The following is a 24,362-nucleotide window of genomic DNA, read 5'->3' as shown; positions in this document are numbered from 1 at the left end:
TGGCCATCTCTGTTGAATGTTGTTAGTTTTTAAATAAAATAATACTTTGAGTTCATCAAAGCAAGTAGCTAAGTAAGTACCAGACCTGATAAAGCCTGGCTTCCCATACTGTTGTCTTTTGGAAGTCAGAATTTGATATTAAGCTGAAAATGAGTTGAGGTTTGTTGTTTTTTTTTCCCTGATGTTCCTGCATTGATACCTAGTTTGTGCTACAGTTTTACCTTACAATTGCTCTCATCCCTTGCTGCTATGATAAAATATGATTTTCTAGCCTTTTCCATTTCGTAAGACCATATGAAGAGGCTGTGGTCCCTTTCAAATCCTGTAGACCTGCTGCATCACTTCATTTATTTACTTACTTAGTTTTTCTGTGGTTGATGGAGTTCTGCATGGTGCTGACTGTGGGCAGAGCCATCAGCAGTGCCCCTCAGTGCTGCACTCTGCTCCCTCGTCCCCCTCTGTAACAGCAAGGCTCTGACGCTGCACCTCGGTGTCTGTTGTAAGGCAGGAGAGTAGCTCTACAGGACTTGTGTTGTTGTGGACTGGATGTGTATAACTTTCTTAGGAGACTTGGGGCATATCTCAGGCATCTTGCTGAAGTCTCACTGTCACAGGGTTTCCCTTCCCATTCCAGTAAATGCTCTGTGTTTTCATAACAAATCTGTGTTGGCCTTTGTTACAATAAATTCAACCTCTCAACTTACATAGGAAGCAACTTCTAGGGGAGTGCATTGTTTCACTGGAAGTGTGGTGAGTCTAGAAGGATAGGTGGTTATTTTCAACAACAAAAAATCCCCTTATAATGGAAGTTTAACTCTTGAGAATATAACTGAGAATGTCAGTTGTTCACATGCACTGTTCCGGCAAAATTATGGTAATGGAAGGAGTTTAAATATTGATAGAAGGAAATTAAATGCAATTATGAGCTATTTCATTTGATGCCCTTTTTACATTAACCAGTCCATAAATACTTTAATAAATTAATTTGAGTGTTTTTTATCTGCAGTATCTTGCCTTTTGTTAAATTATCCTGTTGGCTTAATGCTTTCCTGGCTGCGTGTTCACACTCAGATATGGGAGTTATGAAAATACCTGCTCTTCTTTTTGCAACTGCATCCAAATGTCTGCACTTCCAAATTAAACCCGTGCAAAAAAAATGGATGATCTCCATTTTGTAGGGGCAGTGCAAGTGCTACAAGACACTTCAGTGCCAAGGCAGGTCAATCAAACTATAATCGTTTCCAATTAGCACTTGTAGAAGCTCTAATCTTTTCATAAACTTTCAGCTGAGTGGCACTTGGGTGAAAAATTATTTCTTGCCTGGGAAACCATTAAAAATTAATTTCCTTTCATTCTATAGGATATGAATGCAACAGGCACACGGCCTCTCACAGGAAGGGGCTTTTGCACAGCTCAGAATGGTATTCAGAGAAAAATAATTACATGTAATTTATGCCCAATCTCCTCGATTTATCTTTTCAAGTGAAGTTTTCCTTTAAAGTGTCCATAATGAACTGCTGTTTCATGCCGAGATCAAACTTTTCTATGAAAAATGTAGTTTTGCTTTGTGCTGAGCTCTTCCAGGTGTTTATGGATCTTTGGATGTTCTTTTCAGCTGCATATACCAGTGCTATTTCTCTCAGGTATCTAGCTGGGCTGTAGATAATAAATGATATTTCCCTTTTAATAAATTGTGGTCTAATTCTGCTGTCTCAAAAAAAAAAAAAAAAAAAAGATCCTTGTGTATCACTTTTGGATAGTGATTAGGATGAGGGGGAATGGTTTTAAAATGAGACAAAGGAGATTTTGGTTGGATATTAGGATATTAGGAGGAAGTTTTTCACACACAGGGTGGTGAGGCGCTGGAACAGGTTGCCCGAGGAGGCTGTGGATGCTCCATCCCTGCAGGCATTCAAGGCCAGGCTGGATGTGGCTCTGGGCAGCCTGAGCTGCTGGTTGGCGACCCTGCACATAGCAGGGATTTGAAACAAGATGATCATTGTGGTCCTTTGCAACCCAAGCCATTCTGTGATTCTATGGTAAAAGATTTGGAATTGTTTTCGTGTTTTTCTGGAGCAGGAGGCTTTGTTGAAGAAGCCGTCTGCTTTTTTAGTTTTGCTTGTTTCTGATGCTTTGGTGCTTTTTTTTCTGTCATTGGTTCTCTGGTCCTGTTACATAATATTATATATAATAATGTTACAAGGTGCAGTAAAATAAAGACCTATGAAGATAAAAATGTGGGGGAGAAAAAAAACAAACAAACAAAAAAAAAAAACAAACAAAAAAACAACCTTACCAAACATCTTTATTTTTGTAACTGATCAGAGTTGTCATTTGCTTGGATCTTCAACGAGTATCCATCGTTTGTCCAAGAGGACAGCCGGCGATTTGTGTCTCAGGAGACCGGCCACCTCTACATCGCCAAAGTGGAGCCTTCAGATGTGGGAAATTACACCTGTGTCGTGACCAGCACTGTGACAAACAGCCAGGTCCTTGGGTCACCAACTCCTCTCGTGCTGCGCACTGATGGTATGGCTTTCCTTTTCCCAGTCTGGAAATAACACTACTTTCACTGTGTTACAAACAGCTAGTTTCCAGCGGATGTTTTTTTTTGTGGCAGTGTAACCTTTGGTGCAGTCTCAGAGTATTGGTTGCTTGTAAGAAGATAAACTATTCTTTTGTTGTGCATTCCTCTGCTACATCTGACAGCGATTTCATTGTAAGGTCATTGTGCGTGAGTTTCTAAATGGAGCGCAAGAGAAATAAATTTTGAATGTGATGTTATTCAGTGTTTTAGAGAACGATGGCTTAAAAAATGAAAAATGTCTTCTCTCACTTGTCTTGCATAGGTGTGATGGGAGAATATGAACCCAAAATAGAAGTTCAGTTTCCTGAGACGCTTCCTGCAGCGAAAGGCTCAACTGTGAAACTGGAATGCTTTGCACTAGGAAAGTAAGTTCTCATCTTCACCCATACGGCAAGGCTGAAGTGTACTGGAGTTCATTTGCACAACAGATGTGGGCATCTAGCACCATCTTTTCAGTAGTTTTCTCCTAAGATCAAGTTTTGACCATCATATTTACTGCTTTGGAATAAGATGTGAAAGAGCCTTGAAGACACTTCTGTTGTTGTTTGGAATTAAAATGTGTATGTTTGCAGTGCAGGAATCTGTGTTTCACTTCAGATTCTCTTGAACAAGATCAGTGAGTTTTGCAGATGTCCTTTGAGTTAGCTCTGCTTTCTCAGTATAAAGGGACTCTTGTTGAAGTCAGTGACAATTAGGACTGAATTTCACTGTTAAATGTACCTGATGCTTTTCTAATGTTGTCCTTCTTTTGTAGCTGAAATCAAGATTAAAATGCATTCCTCTTCTCAATGACATTTCACACATAATTGCTATCTTTTTATTGCTATCTTCATAAATGATTTGAGAATGCATTTATGTTTCTGTAAACGTATTTAGTAACCACTCTGCAGTTTATTTGTAGGCAGCTTTGTCAGGTGTTCATAATTTTAAACTCCAGAATGGTAACTTAATCACATGTTATTGCTTCTGCTCCCCAGCTAGGTAAGGGAAATTTTGCCTATCAGAGAATGAATGGCTCTTCTAGGATGGAACCTGGGGCTCGCCTTAATTCCCCTTCCTTTGAGGACACTGGTAAAGCTCTCCTGTCTTCAGGGGAGGCCAGTGGTGATTTGCTGCAAGTTTTCAAGTCTTTGAACGTTCAGATACTCGTGAAAAATCTGATGCCATAAATAATAGCATGAGGAACAGAACAGCATATGCAAATCAGTAACCATGCTGTCTGACCATCTGTCATGTACAGTATGAATACTACTTTTAATGCAAGCTTTAGTCACTTCAGGGCTTTAATGCATATTAGTTTAAGTACCTAATTTTTACAATCAAGTACTTGCAGCAAAGTTATTTAATGAAATCCCATTATTTTCTGTTTAGCCCTGTGCCTCAGATTAATTGGAGAAGAACTGATGGTATGCCATTTCCAAGCAAAATAAAGCTAAGGAAATCCAATGGCATGATTGAAATACCTAATTTCCAGCAGGAGGATGCAGGACTGTATGAATGTATTACTGAAAACTCAAGAGGAAAAAACATTGCAAGAGGTCGTCTCACTTACTATGGTAGGAAGCTTTTTCTTTCTCCCTCTCTTCTATCCTTCTTTACACACAAAATATAAACCACTATCAATTCGTTTGGGGTTTACAGCTTTTACAGTGCTATTGCAAATTTGTTCATAAAAGTTCCTAGCCTCTTGCAGAGAAAGAAGGTAACTTCTTCACCAATGTTTTGTATAACACTTTCAGTAAATGTCAACATTCAAAAGAACTGCAGGAAGTGACTGTGCTTGTTTAGAAAAATGCTGGAATGATATATGTATATATTTAATACTTTTTGTTGGTCCGTGGGTGAAAATGTAAATTTCTAGTGGATTAGATTTATTCAAGGGACTGCATAGGCCTCACATTTTCAGGAAATGACAGTTTTATCTTCCTTTAGGAGAAGGTTATTGATGGATATTGCCAATTCTTTGCTTTCAAAAAAAAAAGTTTCCTTTTTAAAAGAATAAACAAATAGGATAACATATTCTAGAATAAGAAATGAAATAATAGGGAATTTAATCGCTGGAAAACTGACAATCTCTTGTGCATTTAAGACTACAGAGTGAAATGAATATCAGCAAAGCACGATGGTGGTTTAAAGCTAGAGCGATTTGCAACAAAGTGGTAATTGACAATTTTTATTAAAGTCAGATCTTTGCAAATTTAATTTTCTTCAGGTAAATGGCAATTTAGAGACTGATTCAGGCTTTGCTTTGGAATGTTTTCATCGTGTAGGAATATTTGAGCAAAGATTTTATTTCTCTGTCTTGTGGAAAAGCACGGCGCGCACCTACTGTGCCACTTGGTTCTTTCTATGGGAAGCTACTGTTTACTGGAACAGTGCAGCAAGGCAGATTTCAGTCAATGATGATTTTAATTTAAGAAGCGGGTTATAAAGTGGAAGGAAAAAAATATTCCCCTCCAATTCCCAAATAAATAGTTACACTAAATTTTGCATATGCTAGTTATAGTTGGGTCTTTTAGGTATCAGAAAACGTAGGAAGAAATAGCTAAGATGCTTTCTCTGTCAGTGTCATCTGCAGTTCTAAACTTGGCAATATACTTTTCATTAAATAGCTTATATAAAGCTGTTTCAAAAGCTTAAAGTGAGCTGTGGTTTGCACGTCAATTTGGTTCACTAGTCTTACAGCAGCTCTGGATCAGAGCAGCTGTAAAGCACAAACCAGATAGAATTGGTTTGTTCATTAGTTCTTCCAATGTATTTATGAAGGTGGGTGATTTTGAAGTATTTGCACTACTTCCAGAGTTCTTTTTCTGTCATTAAAGGGCACAGATCTCAAATAAAAGATGTTGCTAATCAATAAAAGCAAGTGAGCTGCAGTTCTGAGAGAATTGTGATTTGCAGATGCTCCGTGTGAACATCTTCATTACAAACCCAGAAAGGGATCTGAAACCTTGAATAGAGTTAATATTCCACTATAAATGTCTGCCTGTCCTAGATGCATCCCTAATATGGTTCTTTAGACTGAAGAAAATAAGGCTTGTAATTGGCATGAATGTTACTCCAACTGTTTTATTTTGCTTGTTTTGCTTAATGAAACCCATTCTGCAGAATTAAGTTTTTCTTATTTTGTTACTTGCTTTCTTTTTCACAAATAGAATACCAACAATTCTGTAGTCAGGACAAAATAATTTTACAACTCTTTGAGTTAGGAGAATTGTTCTGGTTGTAGTTTAATAGTGTTCTGTAGCTGTGGTACTTGGATTCCCAAAAAAGCTTTAAAAGGAGTTGGGGTTAACATTTTCTGTGTTGTCTTAGTAAAACAAAATGCAAAATCCATCCCTTCACAGATGAAAAAAATATAAGCAAAATGGTGCAATTTGACTAAAAATACAGGATTTTCTTTCCAGATTTTAAAGATTATTTGTAAATGAGACATTAGCCTGTCCTAAACAAAAGCGGGAAATACTTTTTTCCTTTGTTAGGGAGCAACTGAAACATTCCAGGGCTGTGATTTAACAGGGAGCTGTTAGAGTAGTATGGTCAGGTTGCAATTGGACTGGATGATCTTTAATGTCTTTTCCAACCTGAGCAATTCTATGATTCTAAACTGTAAATCTTGAATTCTGAAAGTTGGGGGTTTCAGTGCCGAAGTTTGATTTAACCATCAGTTGTGTTTACTCTGCTCTTACCCTGTCTCTACTTCTTCCCATCATGAGTCGAGGTATTGAAGTCATAAAGCATTGGAATGTAGGCTCAACTTCAGTTGTGCCCACAGTAGTTGCCTCAAAATGGATTTTATGCTTGAGTTTGGTAATTCTGTGTGCTTCTGTAACTAAAAAAAAAAAAAAAAAGGAAAAAAAGTTCTGTATTTTTCTAGTTTCATTGTGAGGTTTAAATGTAACTCTAAAGACATAGCTGAGTTGATTATTCAGATAGATATTCTAAAACGTATTCTGAGTTCTTTCATAACATTACTAACAGACTATTAATCTTCCTTTTTCCTCATGAAGGATTTTATCAAGAAAAGCCCTACATCAAATGTTCAGTTCATTGTCCCCTGTGCAATTCCAACATGTGTTTAATGACATTTTTCTCCTCGGTGGAATTCAAAATGTGCTAAATATAGGATGAGATTATCTAACTATGAATTAATATAAAACCTGAATATATAAATAATTTGCTTTCACTTCAGTAGTACATTCATTTGTCATTACCCTTTTCCATAAAGAGATAATAGAAGAAGAAAGAGTCCATGACTTTTCATAGCATGGAAAAATGAGAAGAAATTAAATGGTTACATTTTTGCATTTTAAGATCCAATTAAACAACATGTAACATGGCAGAGATATGTAAAGCAATTAATTTAAAGGGTAATTAAAGAAAAATACTCTTAATTAGCACGTGTTGATTTAACGGATCTCACGCTTGACAGTACTGAGGTAAAATGTTTAATAGGGAGAAAAAATTCTTCTGTTCTGCAGCAGTGGACCGAACAGCAAAGGTGAATTGTGCTGGTGGTCAGAATCGGCCAGCAAGGTCACTTCTGCTTGCTTATAGCAGCAGCCATTGCTGTTCACTTGGCTGGATTTCCATTTTAAGTAAATACAAACCCCCCAGTAATAAATAGAAGCATATAAAATACAAAATACACGTTAAAAAAATACAGACATATTGGTGAGAATGTACCACCCAAATTACACTGGAGACACATTGCTCTTCAACGTGGAAGAGCACCATAGTTCAGTGGTTTTGTCCTGACTGTCTAGTGTATGGGGGAGGTCCTCATATCATTGGCTGTAGAACTGTAAACAGCTGAATAGCATTGAGGAAGTGCTGACTGATTAACTTGAAGCTTAATTGACATAATAATTTAACTGCCTTGCTTCAGAGGTACTTTGTTCAACTTTCTTGGCATACTGAATGGTTCCTAACAATGCAGTGAATGCTTCTGAGCATACGTATGGAAGTAAAAAAACCAAACCAAACAAACAAAGAAACTTGTTTTCAGGTATCTGCGAATGGAAGTTACTGAATGCTTCTTTGGGTCTGGTTGTTTTATCAGAAAAAAGTTATCCATACTTAAGCTTGGTTAAATCTTTGAGTTAAAGGTAGGCTGATCACTGCTGTATCACTGCTGATGGCATCAGTATGAGTGTCATAGTCTGCCTTTCAGGGAGGTACTACCTTGAAAAACAGAGGTTATATTTTCTGTTTTTGCGAAACGTTGTGAATTCCCAGAATGCTTCATAGCCTCCTTTTCTTGAGCTATGGAAAGTGCCTTCTGACTCTGATTTATTGCCCAACTGCTGAGCTATCCTAAGATGTTTTCAGAAGAGATTTCTAGATCAGCTTTCATTCTGTAGCTTTCAAAGTAAAGACATGTATAAGCAGATTGCATCTAATGTGTGAGCCTTAATTAGGGACCATCCTGTAGTCTTCTGCCTCCAAGCAGAGGTATGGCATCCTCAGCACTCCGTGGGAGAGCACAGAAATCATGGTCCTGAAGCTTTGCCTTTCCTGAATGCTCTCATTCTCTTCCTGTGGTTTAGAGGATTGAAAAGGAGCTTTTTATTGGAGCGTCTACTTTGAAGGAAGTCGGATTTAAATACTCCTGCTGGCATGCATCATGGATGCTGAGGACTCTGCGAGGTACCCTCAAATTGTTTACAAATTGGATCTCAGCACAGCTTCTAGAAAGCTTTAATCTCCAGCCACTGCTTCCAAGAGCTTCAGCTCATTCACTCGTTGCAGTTGGTCTTCAGTCTCACCAAACCCCAGAACAGTCAACATAAAGAGATTTCTTAAAAATCTAAAGAAGAATTGTCTTTCTTGCCTTATGGCCTAAGGGGATTCCCCTGGGTCTAATGAGGTAACAGCTGTTTTCTCCAGGATCACCTGCTTGGCCTATGAGCTGGAAGAACATGGTGGTCGTATTCACCCCAGGAAAAGATGACTGAGTCTTCTCCCTGTCACCGAGGCTAAATTTTATCAAATTACACACTTGTATTACTTCGTGTCTGTGGAACTGTGAGTTATTACAAGGAATATATGAGGCAATAACAACTGAAGCAAAATATAGGCTGGTGCCTTTACAGCTAACTGACCATGATGCTGATGGCTGACATTGGTTAGAAATTCAGTTACTTACAAGTATTTTGTCTTAAGGGAACCTTTTCCACATCTTTCATGGAATAGCACTGTGAGTTCCAGAGAACTGCAGATACAGCGCAGACTCCTATTATGATCTTACACAGTGTGCTACAAACTCCATTAAAAGGAACTTCAGCCTCACAGCTTACAGGACATCCTGTCTTTTTCATCTCAGTGAAGGTATGTTGCCCATTTGCCTGTTCTGTGCTTAAGGATGAAGGAGGAGTGGTGACCTCAGGAAGATCATGGCTATGCACCAAACCAACACAACAGCTGAGTGAGAATGAGGCTTCATACCAAGTCCTACAGGAGCACAGATAAGGAGTTAGCATCTCCAGAATGAAGCCAGATGTTCTAAGCAGGTAGCATTTGCCTGATGGTGACAAGACCTCAAGAGGAATTTTTGTTCAGAATCATTCTGGTACAATTGGGCAGGCTGGATGAGGAGGGCGGTGCTGGGCTTGGAGAGCAATATCTATCTTCTGAGAGGAACTGGAGATTACTAACATGTGGCCTTCTGTCTGCTGTTTTCTCAGCTGCTGTGGACATCTCTGCTAAGTTTCAGAGCATTGCATGGAATACTTCCAGTTGTAATTGCCCCATTTATGCTGTCTGTTCAATTTTGATCTGGTTAGTTGAATTTAATTGAATTATTTTTCTCAAAGAACTTCTGATATTTTTTACAGTCATTTTTAGAGACTTTTAGATGCAGAAGATTGAAAAGAGTATTTGTTTTTCTGCTGGATTCCTTGGTCAGTAATTGGAAGAGACAAGGAAATCACTGAGGTCTACATCAACACTTCTGCAAATGATCAAGCACCATGAATTTCACACACAGTGGCTTTTGAAGCTGTGTTCATTTCTTTTCTGAGTGATGCTGTTGCTGCCATTCTTCTATCATATACACCCTGGAGAACTAGGAGTGCCCTCCTATGGAGACTATCTAACACAATAAGTCCTTAAATGCAAATTTACAGTGTGGTCAGTGTTCTTTTCTCTGATGAAATTGAATTGAAGATCATGAACTTGAAAATAGACTACAGTTAACCTACATTCAAGTGGAGATACTCAGCAGATGTGAAATATTGCACATGTATGGATCCTTCAATAATTCAAGTACTGTTGCTTGTTGCATAAATATTTAGGTATGCAAAGTGCAGAAAGTGTGCTGATGTGGAAGCTTGAGTTTTCATTCCCTTGACACATGTGGGACAAGTACTCCTAGTGGCAGTGTGAGATAAAACAGTGGCTCTTCATTTTCCTATTTTTAAACTCCAGTGTAGCAATGTTAGCTTTCAATATTTAACCGACACGAATATCAGTAAAATAGGCATAGTATGTCTGTCTGACACGAAGATCAGGTTATCCTGTCTTCTACAACTGACCTTGATAAAGACAGTGTAAAAAATACATGAACCTCAAAATCAGTGCAAGGTATTAATGCTCATGTGGCATAAGATAACTGCAAAACAAAAGGAGTATCAGGAGGTTTCACTGTCAGCAAATACTGGTCGAATTCCAAAACCTCCTAAGTTAGTATCTAAATGAATACAAATGTAGTACAGTTTTCTGTGAGAAGATAATCCTGACTATTATTCATAAATAGTGTTAATCTTTTGAGTCAAGAAGTTCAGTACAGTATGTGACTGTGTTGAGATCTTACTGCTGTTCTGAAAATAAGGAGAGAGAATTTATACGAACAAATGTGTTTTAGTGAAATGAATCCCAGTCCTCATCCAAATGATGATCTGCTGGTCTTGTTCCTTTGGCAGTGGAATAGGTTCAGCTCTCAGCTGTGCTGCAGACTTCCCTTGTGACCATAGGCAACTCATTAATTTCCCTAGTCTGAATTAATTGCTGCTATAACGCTGTTGTAGTAGGAAGTGCAACAGGAATTAATCTGACCTTAGGTGCTTCCATCACTCATCTGTAAAATACTGATGTTTTCTTATATCACTGTGTTGTCCTGTTTTCTTTTGATTTGAGAGTGTTAGTGTCTGTACTTAAGGAAATAAAGGATTAAATGTCAAATATCTATTATGTTTTAGAAGTTGATGCTTTCAATTTAGTAGCCGAAGTATTGCTAAAAGCAAATATTGTTGTAAATATTTACCTGCACGGCTGCCTCTCATGTACATTATGTGGCTTTTGCTGTTGTTTGCAGGAACAAAAGTATAGCCTTAGCCTCATTGTAATATGCTTAGATTATCCAGAAGCAGAGATCCTTAGATTCTCTTCAGCATTAATTTGATGGTTTGGCTGCATCAATTATTTAATTCCAATAATCCTGCTAATGTCTTTGCCTTACATTTACCTCACTTTTAAATTTGTGTTGATTGTACTCCTGAATTAGTGATTTTAATATTGGTTCGACTAGTTCAGCTTTAGTGATATATCATCTCAATTTCCTTTTGTTTTACTACTTGCAATAAAAATATTTAGAAGGAACAGTGAGTAATTTCTTTCATTAGTGACTTGAAGCAGAACCAGTGAGACTCTGGTGGTACAGCAACTTTTTAGGGTCTTCCTTGTTGATACATATTTCATCTGCAGCAAAACCACACTGGATCCAGATGATAAAAGATACTGAAATTGCCGTGGAGGATACCTTGTACTGGGATTGCAGAGCAAGTGGCAAGCCGAAACCATCATATAGGTGGCTGAAGAATGGAGACCAGATGTCAGTAGAGGTAATATTCATTTCTGAAGAGCACAGTGGTATACAAAATTAGCACTGCCTCATGTAGCAATGAGAATTCAGAAAGTCCATGTAAATAGTCCAGATAGTTGAGATTTTGTATACTTTTTCATGTTTGTTCATCGAGAGCATCCAGATAGAAACATCTAAAGCTGCAATATCTGAAACACAAGGACAAATTATATTGTACAAACATAACTCAGCTAAAAGGATATTAAAGAGCAATGGTAGAACCATGGAAGTAATTATATAAAGAAAGGCTGGAGAAGGAAGTTAATTAAAATTATAGATTAACAACTGTAAATGAGAGATAAAGAATTTAAATGATTGTCTTACATTTGCTATTCGAATTTTGTTAAAGGTAATAAGAAAGTATTTGCAAACTTCTCGAGGAAAAGATGGCAAAAATTGCGGTGTTTGAAAGATAAAGAGTAGTGTAACATCGGTATTTGTTTTAATTCTGTTGTTAACCTAATGGAAAGTCATGCGTTTGGTGACAGGGAAAAATGTAGTTAGCAGGTCTGCCAGATCAGAAGTGCAGAAAACCACCGGGTACCCGTATCGATTTCAGTTCTCACTGTGCACTGAGAAAACTGCTGAGCGCAGGTTATTGGGAATGTAAACTAGGGGCAGTAGCCTGTAGCAGGAGGGCATTTTGCCCTTGGCCACTGCTGTCAGGACTGCTCAAATTCTGCGCACAGCATTGGCACCCAGAGTTGAAGAAAGGATTGCTCGAGTGAGTTCAGTGGATGGCTATGGAAAATGACCTGAGCACTGAAAAACAATTCGTAGCATTCAGGGTGTTATAGTTGCATGCACACTAACAGGAATGGTATTGTTCTGTGGGCAAGTTCGGTGATGGAGTACAAAATATATTGGTGATTTAAGAGCGCTGTTACTAAATTATATGGAGTCACTGAGGTAATGTGCTTTTTAACCTCATAAGTACAAAAATACCTTTTCTCATTCAGATTTCCCAGTTCTCCAGCTTGGAGCACTGGTGTGCTCCTTGAAGCCTTGAAGGCATGATGTAAGGGAATAAGCATGACTGTGGAAATGCTTGAGGGCTGTGCACTGTAGGGCTAACTCACTGAAGGCGGGCACCAGGGAGACAGCAGAAGAAGAGTTCTTTGTGTATCGTGATCATTTGTCTTCAGCTCCTCCTTCATGCTGGGTCTGCTCCACAAAAATCTCCTGCTGCGGTTATTCCACTTAACTTCCCTTCCCCATAAATGAATCTTTTGTAAGGAGGAAGAACAACAGGAGCTCAGGATGCTAGAAATAGGATCAAGATGTGGAGATTAAAGCTTGTTGCTTTTAGAGACTGTTTTGTGCTTTGTCTAACTTGCAATTAACTGGGAATGGATCCATCATAGAGGGGGCTGAGCTGTGTTGGCTTTATGAAGATAGCTGGATTTGCCCTTCACTGGGACCAGCTGTGAGTATGAGCCTGTAGCAGAAAGGGCAGAGTGAGTACTGTTATATTAAGCCTGATGAGCCTTATGCAGGACCTCTGCTTGGCACTGCTGCTCCAGAAAAGCAGAGAATGTTTTTTGTGAAAATCGTTTGTCCTTGTGATCATTATTACATCTTTCCCCAAAGGAGAAGCTGTTGGATTTGTCTTTGTCACTGGTTCCCCTTGTCACCAATCCCTATCACTCCATCCCAAAGCGGTCACTTCCCACTGTAACTCATAGAGCTTTCCAGGAAGCATCAGGGCGAGAAGCATCCTGTTCTTCATTCCACAGCCTTGTCAGCTGTAAGGCACTTAAATATGTCTTCCATTTAATGACTATTGGAATTTTTTCTGCGTAGCATCACAGAGAGCTCATTAACAAATGGCAAGTGTGAAATCTCTAAATAGTGTGAAATGCCAGTGCCATCTGTGTGTTTTGGATGCTCTCGTCTTCCTAGTATGATGTCCACATTTCTGGAGAAATGCGAGGGTATTTGAGAATAAAAAGCCTCTGTGAAACTGGGCAAGTTTGAAGAATTGATTTTATACACTGTATTGCCAAATCTCGGTGCTGTCATATGAATTATTTTAGAACTGTTCTTACGTGTATGCTGTTACGTCTGCCCCGTTTGTCACGTTGATGCTCTCCTATTTGAATTTCTTACTTATTTTAAAATTTTCACGGGAAATACATCATCAGTAAAGGTATTTCTCTTACTATTCAGGGAAGGATCCAGATTGAAAATGGTGCACTTACAATATCGAATCTAAATCTGACAGATTCTGGCAGATACCAGTGCATAGCTGAAAATAAACATGGTGTCATCCATTCGAGTGCGGAGCTCAGGGTTGTAGGTAAGATTTTTCCTTTTATTAAATCACAGCCCTCCTTCTCCCTCTCCTCACACCGTCCACCTGCCCAGTACTCCACCTCCTCATGGTTTCAGCTTTATAATTCCCTCAGACGCTGTTGAATTAAACATTTTTGTCAACCTATTATCTTTTTATCTGCAGTGCAGAGGAGTTTACTCATCTGTTTCCAGAGTATTTGCAGTCCAATCATTCATTGCTTTAAAACAGAACACAGATAAATAATTAATTAGGCAAAGAGCAGATACAGAGGCTTGGATACAGGCTTGGACATGAAGACTTCTCAAGGGTCTGGACAGAGCCCTGGCTCGGCACATCAGTCAGCTGCACTGACCTTCTGCACTGTGCCTCTGGTGTTCCCAGGAGAGCAGTGCAGTGGGCTGCTCTTGTGGCAGCCTTCCTTGATTGAGGGGACAAGAAGTTGTCACTCAGTCATTCAAATGATGTGTGTGGGAGTCTAATTGTGGCAGCAATTTACTTGAGGAAAAAAGTGAACTTGCAGACTGCAATATGCATTGATATGCTTGTGTAATTTCTACCTCCAACACAGAAAGACTGAAATCAAAACTAAGCCTACAAGAGCAGTGCTTTTGGGCATGAGTTACTCCCTTTATATTGTGTAAGGTTACACTCAATCGGCAGACTGCTCCCTCAGCCTCATTCTCCTAAAATCCTGAATTTCCTTTCGAACTTCCATGTTGCTATAGATAGAAGCCATGTGCTGTTTTAAACTGTTAGCTCATACAACCTGTGCTCATACAGAATGAGCTGTGCTGTAGTTTTCTATCATTTAATATGTGTGATCTGTCATTGTAGTTTGGCACAAAAGTAGAATCCACCACATTCCTTGAGCGTTAATGAGACTTGATGTTGACTGCTCTCACTGGAGTTAGACAAGTCATGTAAGCTCAAATTTGATGTAGTGAAGATAGGCATGTTGTATCCAGTGAGCTTCAGTGCCAGTGAAGGCAACGTGATCTTAGGTGCGTGCTTCTTTGCAAAATTGAAACATCTACTTTTTTTTTTTTTTTTTAACCAGCATAAAGAAGAAAAATGCATAATTGTCCAACGGAAGATCTGGTTCAAATAACTAATTCATTTGTGTTTTTAATTATGCTTGGAAGCTGAGAAATGTCATGTACGTGCTAAATAGTATTGTCGTTAATATAATTCAAGATGCTTTATTTCACTGTCAGTATTTCTCTCCTATTTCAGCTTCTGCTCCAGATTTTTCCAGGAACCCAATGAAGAAAATGATTCAGGTTCAGATTGGCAGCACAGTTGATTTTGAATGCAAACCAAAAGCTTCCCCCAAGGCCAGGTGTTCCTGGAAGAAGGGAGGTGAGCAGCTACACGAAAATGAAAGGTATCAAATCTATATTGGATTATTTGTTTTAATTGAAAAAAAAACAAACCAACTCCTAAAATAATTTTTAATTCAGTAGTGTCATCTGTAGATCCATATAGTAGTGAAACTCTCTGAAATGTCTTGTGAGAGGATGTGGTTGGTTTTTGCTTGTCATTGTGTGAACTGAGAATGCATATATATCGTTTTCTTTCAGATCAAGAGCCAGCTTTTACTTTCAGTCTGATGTAAATTTGAGAAAATAAAGTAGTGGTAGAAAACGTGGAAAGTTTCAACAAAATGGTCTGAAAGCACTGCTAACAAGGTGTACTACAGCCGTGGTGATAATGTGTCTGAGAGACAAAAATAGATTTCTACTTGGCAAGGATTAATAATTGGGAGGACCAGAATTCGTGTTCTTACCATTCTAATATATTGATAATTTTTTTGTCTGTTCAACTACTGTGTTGGCTTTTATGGAAAAAATATTACAAAGATGGCTCAAAGCTGTGGATGCATTAGAAAGCCATATGAAAATATTCAAGATTTACTTTGTAATTGCAAGAATTACGTGATGAGCCCAGACCAGTGAGCTGAAAAGTGACAGATTAATATTGACAGACATGTAACGCGCTTTAGGAAGAGACAGCAAAACCTCTCATGGTACAAGTATTGTGAATTAACTTAATGCTGAGGGTAGGGAACCTGCATCACTGTGCCCGGGTGGGTGCTGTATCTCCTGAGTCTGTGTTATCAGTGGTATGTATGGGACAAAACAGAAAGTGACTTCTAAAATTGTGGTGCTGTTACCAGAATCAATTCTGTTTCTGTAGAACACTGTGTAAAATTTCTGTTTCTGATTTGGAAAGATGCTAATAGATCAGTAATTTTGGAGGCTCCATTGCATGGCTTGAGGGGTCTCCTTGTATCCAGTAAGTTTGAACACTTGTGTCTTCTTGGTCTGTGCAGCCACAGCTCTTTCTTCGAAGGGCACCCAATAAATAGTCTTCATGTGTTCGGTTGTTGGTGTTTTGGCAGGAAATTAGGCTTCTGTCATTACAGAGCTTGAACAGTAGCGCAGACTTGCTAGCTGGCTGTGTGCCTGAAAGTAAGCAGAGTCTCATTCAAAATAAGTCCCTTGTTGGATTTTCTTTCTTCGTGAGACGTCCCGTTGTCTTGTAATGACATCATAGCACATTCATAAGGAAGTCTGTGACGCATGGCCACAGTGTTTGCTGACACTTTGTGAAGCCCCTCTCTTTTTGACAATACTTGGTGGTTGTTTTTCTGATAACTTTTGTAAGTGTGCAAATAAATACACAGCACAGGACTCTTTCCATGTAGCTTCTCCATTCTTTCCATTCCTAGCTTTTGTCCTTGCATCATTCCTCAAAGAATGCAGAGGAAGGTAGCCTTCCTGCTCCTGCTGTGTTGGAGCTGCCTGTCAGCAGCAGATAACCTGTGTTGATTAGAAGGATATTCAGAGCTGTCAGATATGCACGGACCATGCAGGGCTCCACATATGTCCAAAGAGTTCTGGCCAGGAGTTGGACTCTGGGAGCTTTCTGGATAGACACCATCTTTGTGGCTGCTTTGAATTGCTTTGATTTCAGATGTGGTGCCTGTACCAGTGGAAGAAAGTGATGTTCAGTTCCTGACTGTTTTGAGCGGACGTAATGCTGCCTGCTTACATCTATTGAAACACAAATTCCGCCATTTAGTTCTGCAAAGTGCAGATATTTCCAAAATACAGCCCAAAGTGTATACGGCCCTTCTGTGTTACTGACAGCACATATAAATGGCTTACAGAGGAAACGTAATAACAAGACAGTGCTCCTGAATTAATCTAAATGGAGTCCACTTTCCTTCAGAGCAAAGGAGAAATGTGATTCTTTGCAGAAAGCACTATAGTTCATTACTGTCTGCTATGAATAATTGCGATTCACGAATTTCTCACAGTTCTACAGTTCTTCCCATTCAGTTTCCAATTAGCTGTACATTTTTAAGCCATTAACTAAGTTTCTGATGGAGCGTTCTGTGGGGGGCTGGGGCAGAGGGTGCCTTTTGACTTCCCAGAAAGGATAATGCTGAACATGGAGGTGCATGTGCTTTACCTACAGGAGAGGCAGAACGAGCTTGATGTGTTTGATCCTCAGACCTGAATGTGTTTGATTCTCAGACCTGCAGTGTGGTTCGGTCTCTCTTATAGAGCACTCTGTGAGAAATACATGGAGTCGGTTGGAGTTTGCCTGTGAAGAGCCAGCAGGGTAATTGCAGTCTTCAAGAAAGTGTGGTGAGCTGTTTGCTTCTTCTGCAGAAGGTGGTTCTTGTGGGGGCACAGCTCTTGTGGCCCATGGGGATAAGTGCATGTACAGTTTTCCCAGTGTATTTGTCTGTGAATAGTGAGAACTGTGGTGCTGTTGGTTTGGTAGGTTTGCCTGTGGTGTAATGGACTTGTTTGTTCAGCAAAGTGTAGAACAGGTTGTTGAACATCAGGCAATGGGATGTTTTGGTTTTTGTGTGCATCCATGCAGGTGTTGGAGCCTGTCCCCTCTGGGGGGTGTGCCAGCACAGTCCCATCCGCACAGCCCCAGGCACACTGCATCAGGGCTCTGCTGCAGTACAGCCAAGTGCTACTTCAGAGTACTGCTAGTGTTTTGTTCTGTGTGAATTTATGTTTCACTGGGGTTACTGATCACATTACTTCTGTAAAGCCTGAAAGATTTTCATTTTGATGGCAACGTTGCTTGTATTTCTAATTTATTTTTAAATGGTGCTGCATTTTCAGTATGTAGGAGATTTGGATAATGACTCAGTAAATTTTAATTAAATGAGCTGAATCTCATACATCTTGTAGAGGGGAGAATGTATAAGTCAAATGGATTTGAGAGCCTTTGGACTGAGAAATTGCTCTGTTAAAGAATACAGTCTTGTTTCTTGTTAGTTTTGCAAAATATTCCATTTATTTATTATTATTAAGTATATCTTGAAAAGAGAGAACAAGACAGTGAAGAACAGTGGAACACAGAATTAAGGCACATGGTTCAGTGTAGAGTATGCAAAAGTGAAGGCATAAAATGGGGATGAAATGAACTGGGTGCTGAAACAGGGAGCAGTCCCCTCCAAAATGCAGTTTTGGAACTGTGGAACAAATTATTGTGGATGTGCTGAGTGTGATAGTCAGGAATTAGCAAGAATGTCTTCAGTGCTTCCAGATCAGGCATTGATTGTGGAAATCCGTGGTTAACTGGCACAGGTCTGTTTTTACCCCATATTACGATTGTGTTATCACTGGGCTAGAAGCAGCTTGTGTTTACTTAAGCTGTTCTTTCCAGTCATTTCGTGTTGTATGGCCTTTTAAAAATGTCTGCAGTTGTTAAGCTGCATCCTGGTTGTTTTTATTCAAAATTATTCTGGAGCAGCTTCTCCTGACAGCAGAGATCACAGCATCTCCAGGAGGGGAAACCTTCCGTCTTCTCTGTTGAAAGTCCCCACCTCCAGATGGATGAGCTTTTATTTCTTAATGTGTATTTCAAAAAAGAGTATGAGACATTTTAATCAAGGTTAAATACACTCAGTGCTAGTTTATCTCCATCAGAAACAGTAGGCATCCCAAATATGGTCCAAGATACCCATCTAGAAGATTTCATTGAATGTTTTTATATTATTACTCTAATATTTGGCTGGAGAAAGATTAAGATTTTGAGTTGGTGCCGAGCAGTGTTTCATCTGTAAGCTCATCCACCTGTATTCCTAGATGTTTGTAAATATACTAAGAGCAGAACAAGATGAAAAGATATTGCAGACTTCACCTTCACTGGCAAACATCCCAGTGCAAGTCTGCCCCCCAAAAAGAAACACCTTCCAGTTTTAGCATCTTTCACTGTGATGAAGTGATGTCAAGTTCAGGGGGAAAGAGAAGATGAGGTACTATTCCTGATAAAGTATTGCATAATCTGTACAAGGTTCAGTTATGGGTTTCAAATTAAGTATTTGTACTTCATTTCGTGTTACAGTTTGAAACGCTGTGATCTGGAAAGTAATGCATTTACTTACCAGTGCTTCAATAGGAGCTGATTTTGGCTGGCTTTCTCGTTAAGTAATCTGATTTAATTTAGTTGGAATTTGCTTGATATATAAAAAGCTGCTTTGACCCACTTTCCACTGATCCTTTGTACTGAGGAGTTATGAACTAGAAAGTAATATGTTTATATTTATTATCAGATCACTAAGGGTCTAAAATATTTGGCTTTTCTGCTGAATTATCTGACAAATATAAAAAGGCAGTGATTTAGTTTAACTGTCTGTTATTTTAGTAGCAAAGCATTACCATGGAAGATGAACAAATTTACATTCATTAACGATTTCATTAATGGCACAAAACTTCAAGTGGCAGCCTTGCATTGGAAGAGCTGGAATCCTGGATCCTGAGGCATCTGCTGGCCTTCATTGGTGGGTGTTTATACTGCACCAACATTTCCATTTAACACAGTTTTAACAAGTAAGGGTAATATACGTAAGCCTCTGTGTAGTGCAGTCACAGTTGTCTGAGCAAGCAGGAATGAGGACAGTGAATGCAGAACAGCTGGGATGTTCTTAGGCAACATACAGGAAAGTCAACAGATTTCAGATTGGCTTCCTGGAGCATCACTTGCCTTCTAATCCCCAGTGATGTTATTCTCAGTGTCTAAAAGTACAGGAAATATGGTATAGTCTGCAACTGTAGTAAAATAACATGTCAGTGTTAGAAGTATATGTTCTCATTTCATAGCTGGCTTTCTGCATGGCTGGTTATGACCTGATGAGTAAAACACACCTGGGGTACTGGGCAGAATTAATGGAGGCTGTAACTTCAGTTGGCTGGAAAGGTCTTTATTGCTAAATCCATGTTCCTAATTTAGGTGGGATAGGAATACTCTGCTAGTTTTGTCTCTCAAATCAGAAACCCTGAAATCTACTCCCATTCTTTTGACAGCAAAGAGCATGACTACCTGGGCATGAGTTAGGACATTTGGCTTTTCTGGGTATTTCTTTATGCCATCCTTTTGACTGCTGGAGAAGAGACTCTTCTCAACGATTCATTTCCTACAATTTTTCTCAAGAGAGAATGATTTCATTTTTGTCAATCACATTTTGATCTGAGGAGCAGATAGGTCCTTGAGTCAGTCTCCAGTTGCGCTAATGCACGTGTGCCAAAGCATTATTCAGCCAATTATTTTATGGGGCTTAAAGTTTCTGCTGTTGGTTCATCAGAAATTTGCAGGTCATGGAAAATGAAATTAACTTTAAAAATTTCTGGTCTTCAGCAAAATGTATTGGGAGAACTCCTGCAGATACAGAGAACTCTCAGAGGTGTATCATTGGTCTGTGTTAGAAATCTGGATCTCTTCCTGGCAGCAGGCTGCCACAGTCTGTTTTTCCATAGAGTGTGAATATCTCATAACTTTAGGTTTACTAAACACACCTCAGTTTGTCTGATTTTTCAGCAGAAAGTGGTAGAGCTATTGCTAGGTGTTGCATTTACATAAGCTGAGCTGTATTTACTGCTCTGTAATTGAAAAAGTAAAGAGTTGCTCTTTCTAATTTGCCATAAAGATTTTGACAGTCAGTTTTCTTCAAGAATTGATTTGTTGGGTGGTGGTTGTTCTTCATTCCGGAAAAAAAGACTTGATTCTAAACTATGTTTTGGTTTTAATAAACCTTTGTTTTGGTTTTAATAAACCTTTTGCTTCATTGGTTTAGATGAGCTAGGCTTTGAGATAGCTCAGAGCACTGTAAAAATGTGTTTTCCTTTCATTTTAATTAAACGATAGACATTTTCTATTCCATACCAGTCCTATTTATAGTTTGTTTGATCTAAGACTTTGTCATTGCTGTTGGGTTTTTGTTTGTTTTTGGAGCTTTTCTGCTGAGAACTGCTTCAAAATAGGTGATGCAACGCATGCCATTGTAGGATAAACCAATAGGTGGGAAGTCTGAAAACTCCATAGCTTGCTTGAATATCATGAATATCATAATTCATGATTGATTTTGCCCAAAAGAAGCATATCCCAGGTACCACAATATTGAGTGTCAGAGCACATTTTTAAAGAAAACACACACAAAAAAATCAAAATAATTAAGAGAAACAATTAAAAGCTGAGCTTAATTTTATAGTGCTTTTCATTGCTAAGAGCTTTGTACTGTCAGTGAAGCAGTGGAAGGAATCCAGACTGCTCTGCTTTCAGACATTGGAAATGCAGTCTCCATGTGGCCTGGTGATGAGGTGAACCTGCTATTAAGGGAAAGCAGCAGAACTACAGAGGCACAGTGAAATCCCACTGCTGCGCTCTGTGGTTGGTGAAGATGGTTTTGGAGGATCAGGGAAGCCAAAGGTTGAGGACAAAATCACCGAAGCCATCAGTCTGAGAGTTGGTTTAAGCTGTCCTTATTCACCACCATCATTATTCTCTGAAAAATGGGTTCAGTGCATTGCTTAAAGAAATAATGCCATCATCATGTTGTATTATTTATAACATAAGTCAGTATAAATGGTTAATGACAGTGCAGTTCACTGAAGCATATGTCCTTTAAGGGCCAACTTGCTTTCGGCCACGTAACGTGTGCCCCAGCTGTGCCTGCCTGCAGTTCCAGCTGCCCAGCACTGCAGCTGGAAGCTCTCCTTGTCCTTGGTCAGCTTCACAGCTTCACCCCCAGCACTGCTCACGTGGAGCTGTTAGGTACAGTGTGTGAATGGCAGAACAAAGAACTTGTGTGTTCAGTTGAGCATCCTGCTTACCCCGAGCCTGGGGCAAGTTTTGAGAAGGAAGTGCTCCCAATTCCCACTAATACTGAAGACTTAATCTGCTTCTTATAGAGAACCGAATCTCAGTTGGGACAAGTTATTGATACTAATTTCCCTCATGTATATCAAACATAAAAGGAACGGCAGGGATGTGTATTTAATTTTGTACTGAATAAAGAAGCAGGTTAATGCTGGAGTACGTGCAAGCGAGAAGACAAAACCCTCGTGACTCTTCTGGAAAAGGGAAGATAGCAGTATTAAGTTCCAGGACATTGCTGCCTTCTCAGATGATGTGTGCTTTGACAACTGCGTATGACTCGCCAACTAATGTGGTTAGAGGTTTGCCTCCAGTATTAAAGTTGTTTGCTGTTCTGTAGATTCTCTTTAGCTGGTTGTGAGGTGTCTGGGGCATTTCCAAACAGCCTGCTAGCTAAGCTGCCGAGGAGATTGGCAGTGTAGCATCACTGTGATTCATTTGATGCCTTTGAAATGGACTGATGTATCAGGAAACTGTTGCTTACCTTTTTTTCCCCAGTTATTCTGAACAGTTATGTACAGTTGTACAGGTCTGTGTGCAGCTCCAGGTTATCTCAGGGAAGAGCTGGTTGAAGGTTCTGCACATAAGGATATGACAAATGAGAGGACCAGAAACAGGGAATTAAAATTATCCTTGCCTTTAGGTCCTGCTGTTGTCTAGGATCTCAGCTCTACTATTGGGATGTTGGATTTCTTGCATATCTATCAGTAATGTGAGTCTCCTTTGAGTCTCCTTTGCTTAACTTTTTTTTTCCAGTGTTCTGTTTTTTTCCATGTATACAGTCAGTGTATACCATCAAAACTTTCAAATGCCATGTTGCAAATTGATGCAGTTTGATATACCACTGTAACAAAATGAGTATTCAGACATTTGTCAACAAAACAATGCTGTGATTTTCAAAATATCTTTGTAATTTTTTTAGAATCACATTATTAAAGGATGGAGGACTAAGAATAACCAATGTGACCAAAGTTGATGCTGGAAGCTACACTTGTGTGGCAACAAACCAGTTTGGAACAGCCAGTGGGACGACAAACTTAGTAGTTACAGGTAGGTGGGCTGGAAAGAGAGGCTCAGGTTGACATTGAACTGCAAACTGCAACAGAAGCCTGCAATTAGATGAATTCTGAATTTGTGCTTTGAACAAACTCCAAATGTGTGACAAAATACATATTGAAGAATGTATAAAAATAAAAGGATTGATCTCTGGTTAGTTGAGAGGAAAGAGACCCCGAGGGATTTTCTCCCTTTTGGCACAGAGATTTCGTGGTCCTGGTAGCTCAGATGAGGACGTTCTGAACACTTTCCTCCATGCTCTCTCTTAGTTACCTGAATAGTAAACAATGCACATTTGTTGCACTTCTTTTTGTTTAACTTGTTAAAAAATAGTGTATGAAATTCATGCCAACCAAAAATATTAGAGGTCATTATACATTCCAATCCAAAAATCTCTTTAGCCCTAAGGAACTATACACTTATTTGCTCATGGAAAAAGATGTGGAAGAAGCTCCAGCTGCAGGAGTGCTCAGGGACCCTACAGGCAGTAAAGTATAAAGTCTTTCAAAAGCTAATTGTGTACATAATTGCTGTTAAAAGAGTTCTTGCCCCTTCCACTGAGATGCCCATTGCTAGCTGCTGTCTAAGATGCTGACTGGGGAGGAGTGCTTTGTGAAGTCTAATTGAAGACTGTCTTTTCTCGTGATGTTCTTTTTTAAAGATGGGAATAACTAAAAGATTTTCCAAATGCAGAATTATCTAATATCCTACTGCATTGCATATCCCATACATCTCATGGATCCAAACAGAATTATTCTATTCAGTGAAGAAACTGCTACAGATTTTCAGTCTGTTTCTAAATGATTCATGCCCTTTTATGCACAAATAACAGAATTATGTACAGAGGATTTATAGAAGGAAATTTAATTTTTCCAGTATTTATGGTATATGATATTTGTTCTGTTCATGTGATTCAGGAATTGTAAGCTGCTTTTCTTAATGGCACTATTTATGTTTTATCTGATATACAAACCCAGATACCCAACACGTCCTACCCTATATAGATTTCCTCTGGTTTCCAGGTTTTGTTGTCTCCTTCTTCCACTCCCACCTTTTAATCTTCCCCATGGCTGCTACCACAGCACACTGCTCCAAATCATATGGGTTATTGCTGAGAACCACATGTGCTTCTGAGTGGTAATTTCATTGCTGTGGGTTGCAGTGCATTTAGCTTGGTGAGGTGTATTGGTCTGTACACAGTAGGTAAAAAGCTACTTTTTAAGTTTCAACAAACTCCCACTGGTAAATGTGCAACAGTACAGTGCTCCAACAAGGGAGGTCAGTCAGTAGCATTTATAGTCCAGCTGTATAATTTGAAGTGACTGTCATTAATCAGATTTGTAGAACATGGTAGAACATTAGTGGCAGACAAGTCGTAG

The 24,362-nt window shown here is 39.1% G+C and overlaps 1 protein-coding gene across 1 annotated transcript in view; it reads left to right on the top strand.

Annotated features, from left to right (window-relative positions):
- The window catches only part of LOC306950188 (contactin-3-like), a gene marked incomplete at both ends in the record, with an annotated part of 69,452 nt that overhangs the window by 32,241 nt on the left and 12,849 nt on the right, over window positions 1–24,362 (top strand). Inside the window, 7 exons of the mRNA XM_079540358.1 lie at window positions 2,326–2,529; window positions 2,850–2,952; window positions 3,959–4,143; window positions 11,291–11,427; window positions 13,617–13,746; window positions 14,977–15,127; window positions 22,850–22,977. Of these exons, the coding sequence (XP_079396484.1) occupies window positions 2,326–2,529; window positions 2,850–2,952; window positions 3,959–4,143; window positions 11,291–11,427; window positions 13,617–13,746; window positions 14,977–15,127; window positions 22,850–22,977 (1,038 nt within the window). The remainder of the gene's footprint in view (window positions 1–2,325; window positions 2,530–2,849; window positions 2,953–3,958; window positions 4,144–11,290; window positions 11,428–13,616; window positions 13,747–14,976; window positions 15,128–22,849; window positions 22,978–24,362) is intronic.

This window comes from Tetrao urogallus (assembly GCF_951394365.1).
Source record: "Tetrao urogallus genome assembly, chromosome: 10".
NCBI lineage: Eukaryota > Metazoa > Chordata > Aves > Galliformes > Phasianidae > Tetrao > Tetrao urogallus.
The sequence above is the reverse complement of the archived record's forward strand: the minus strand, read 5'-3'. Positions and strand labels throughout refer to the sequence as shown.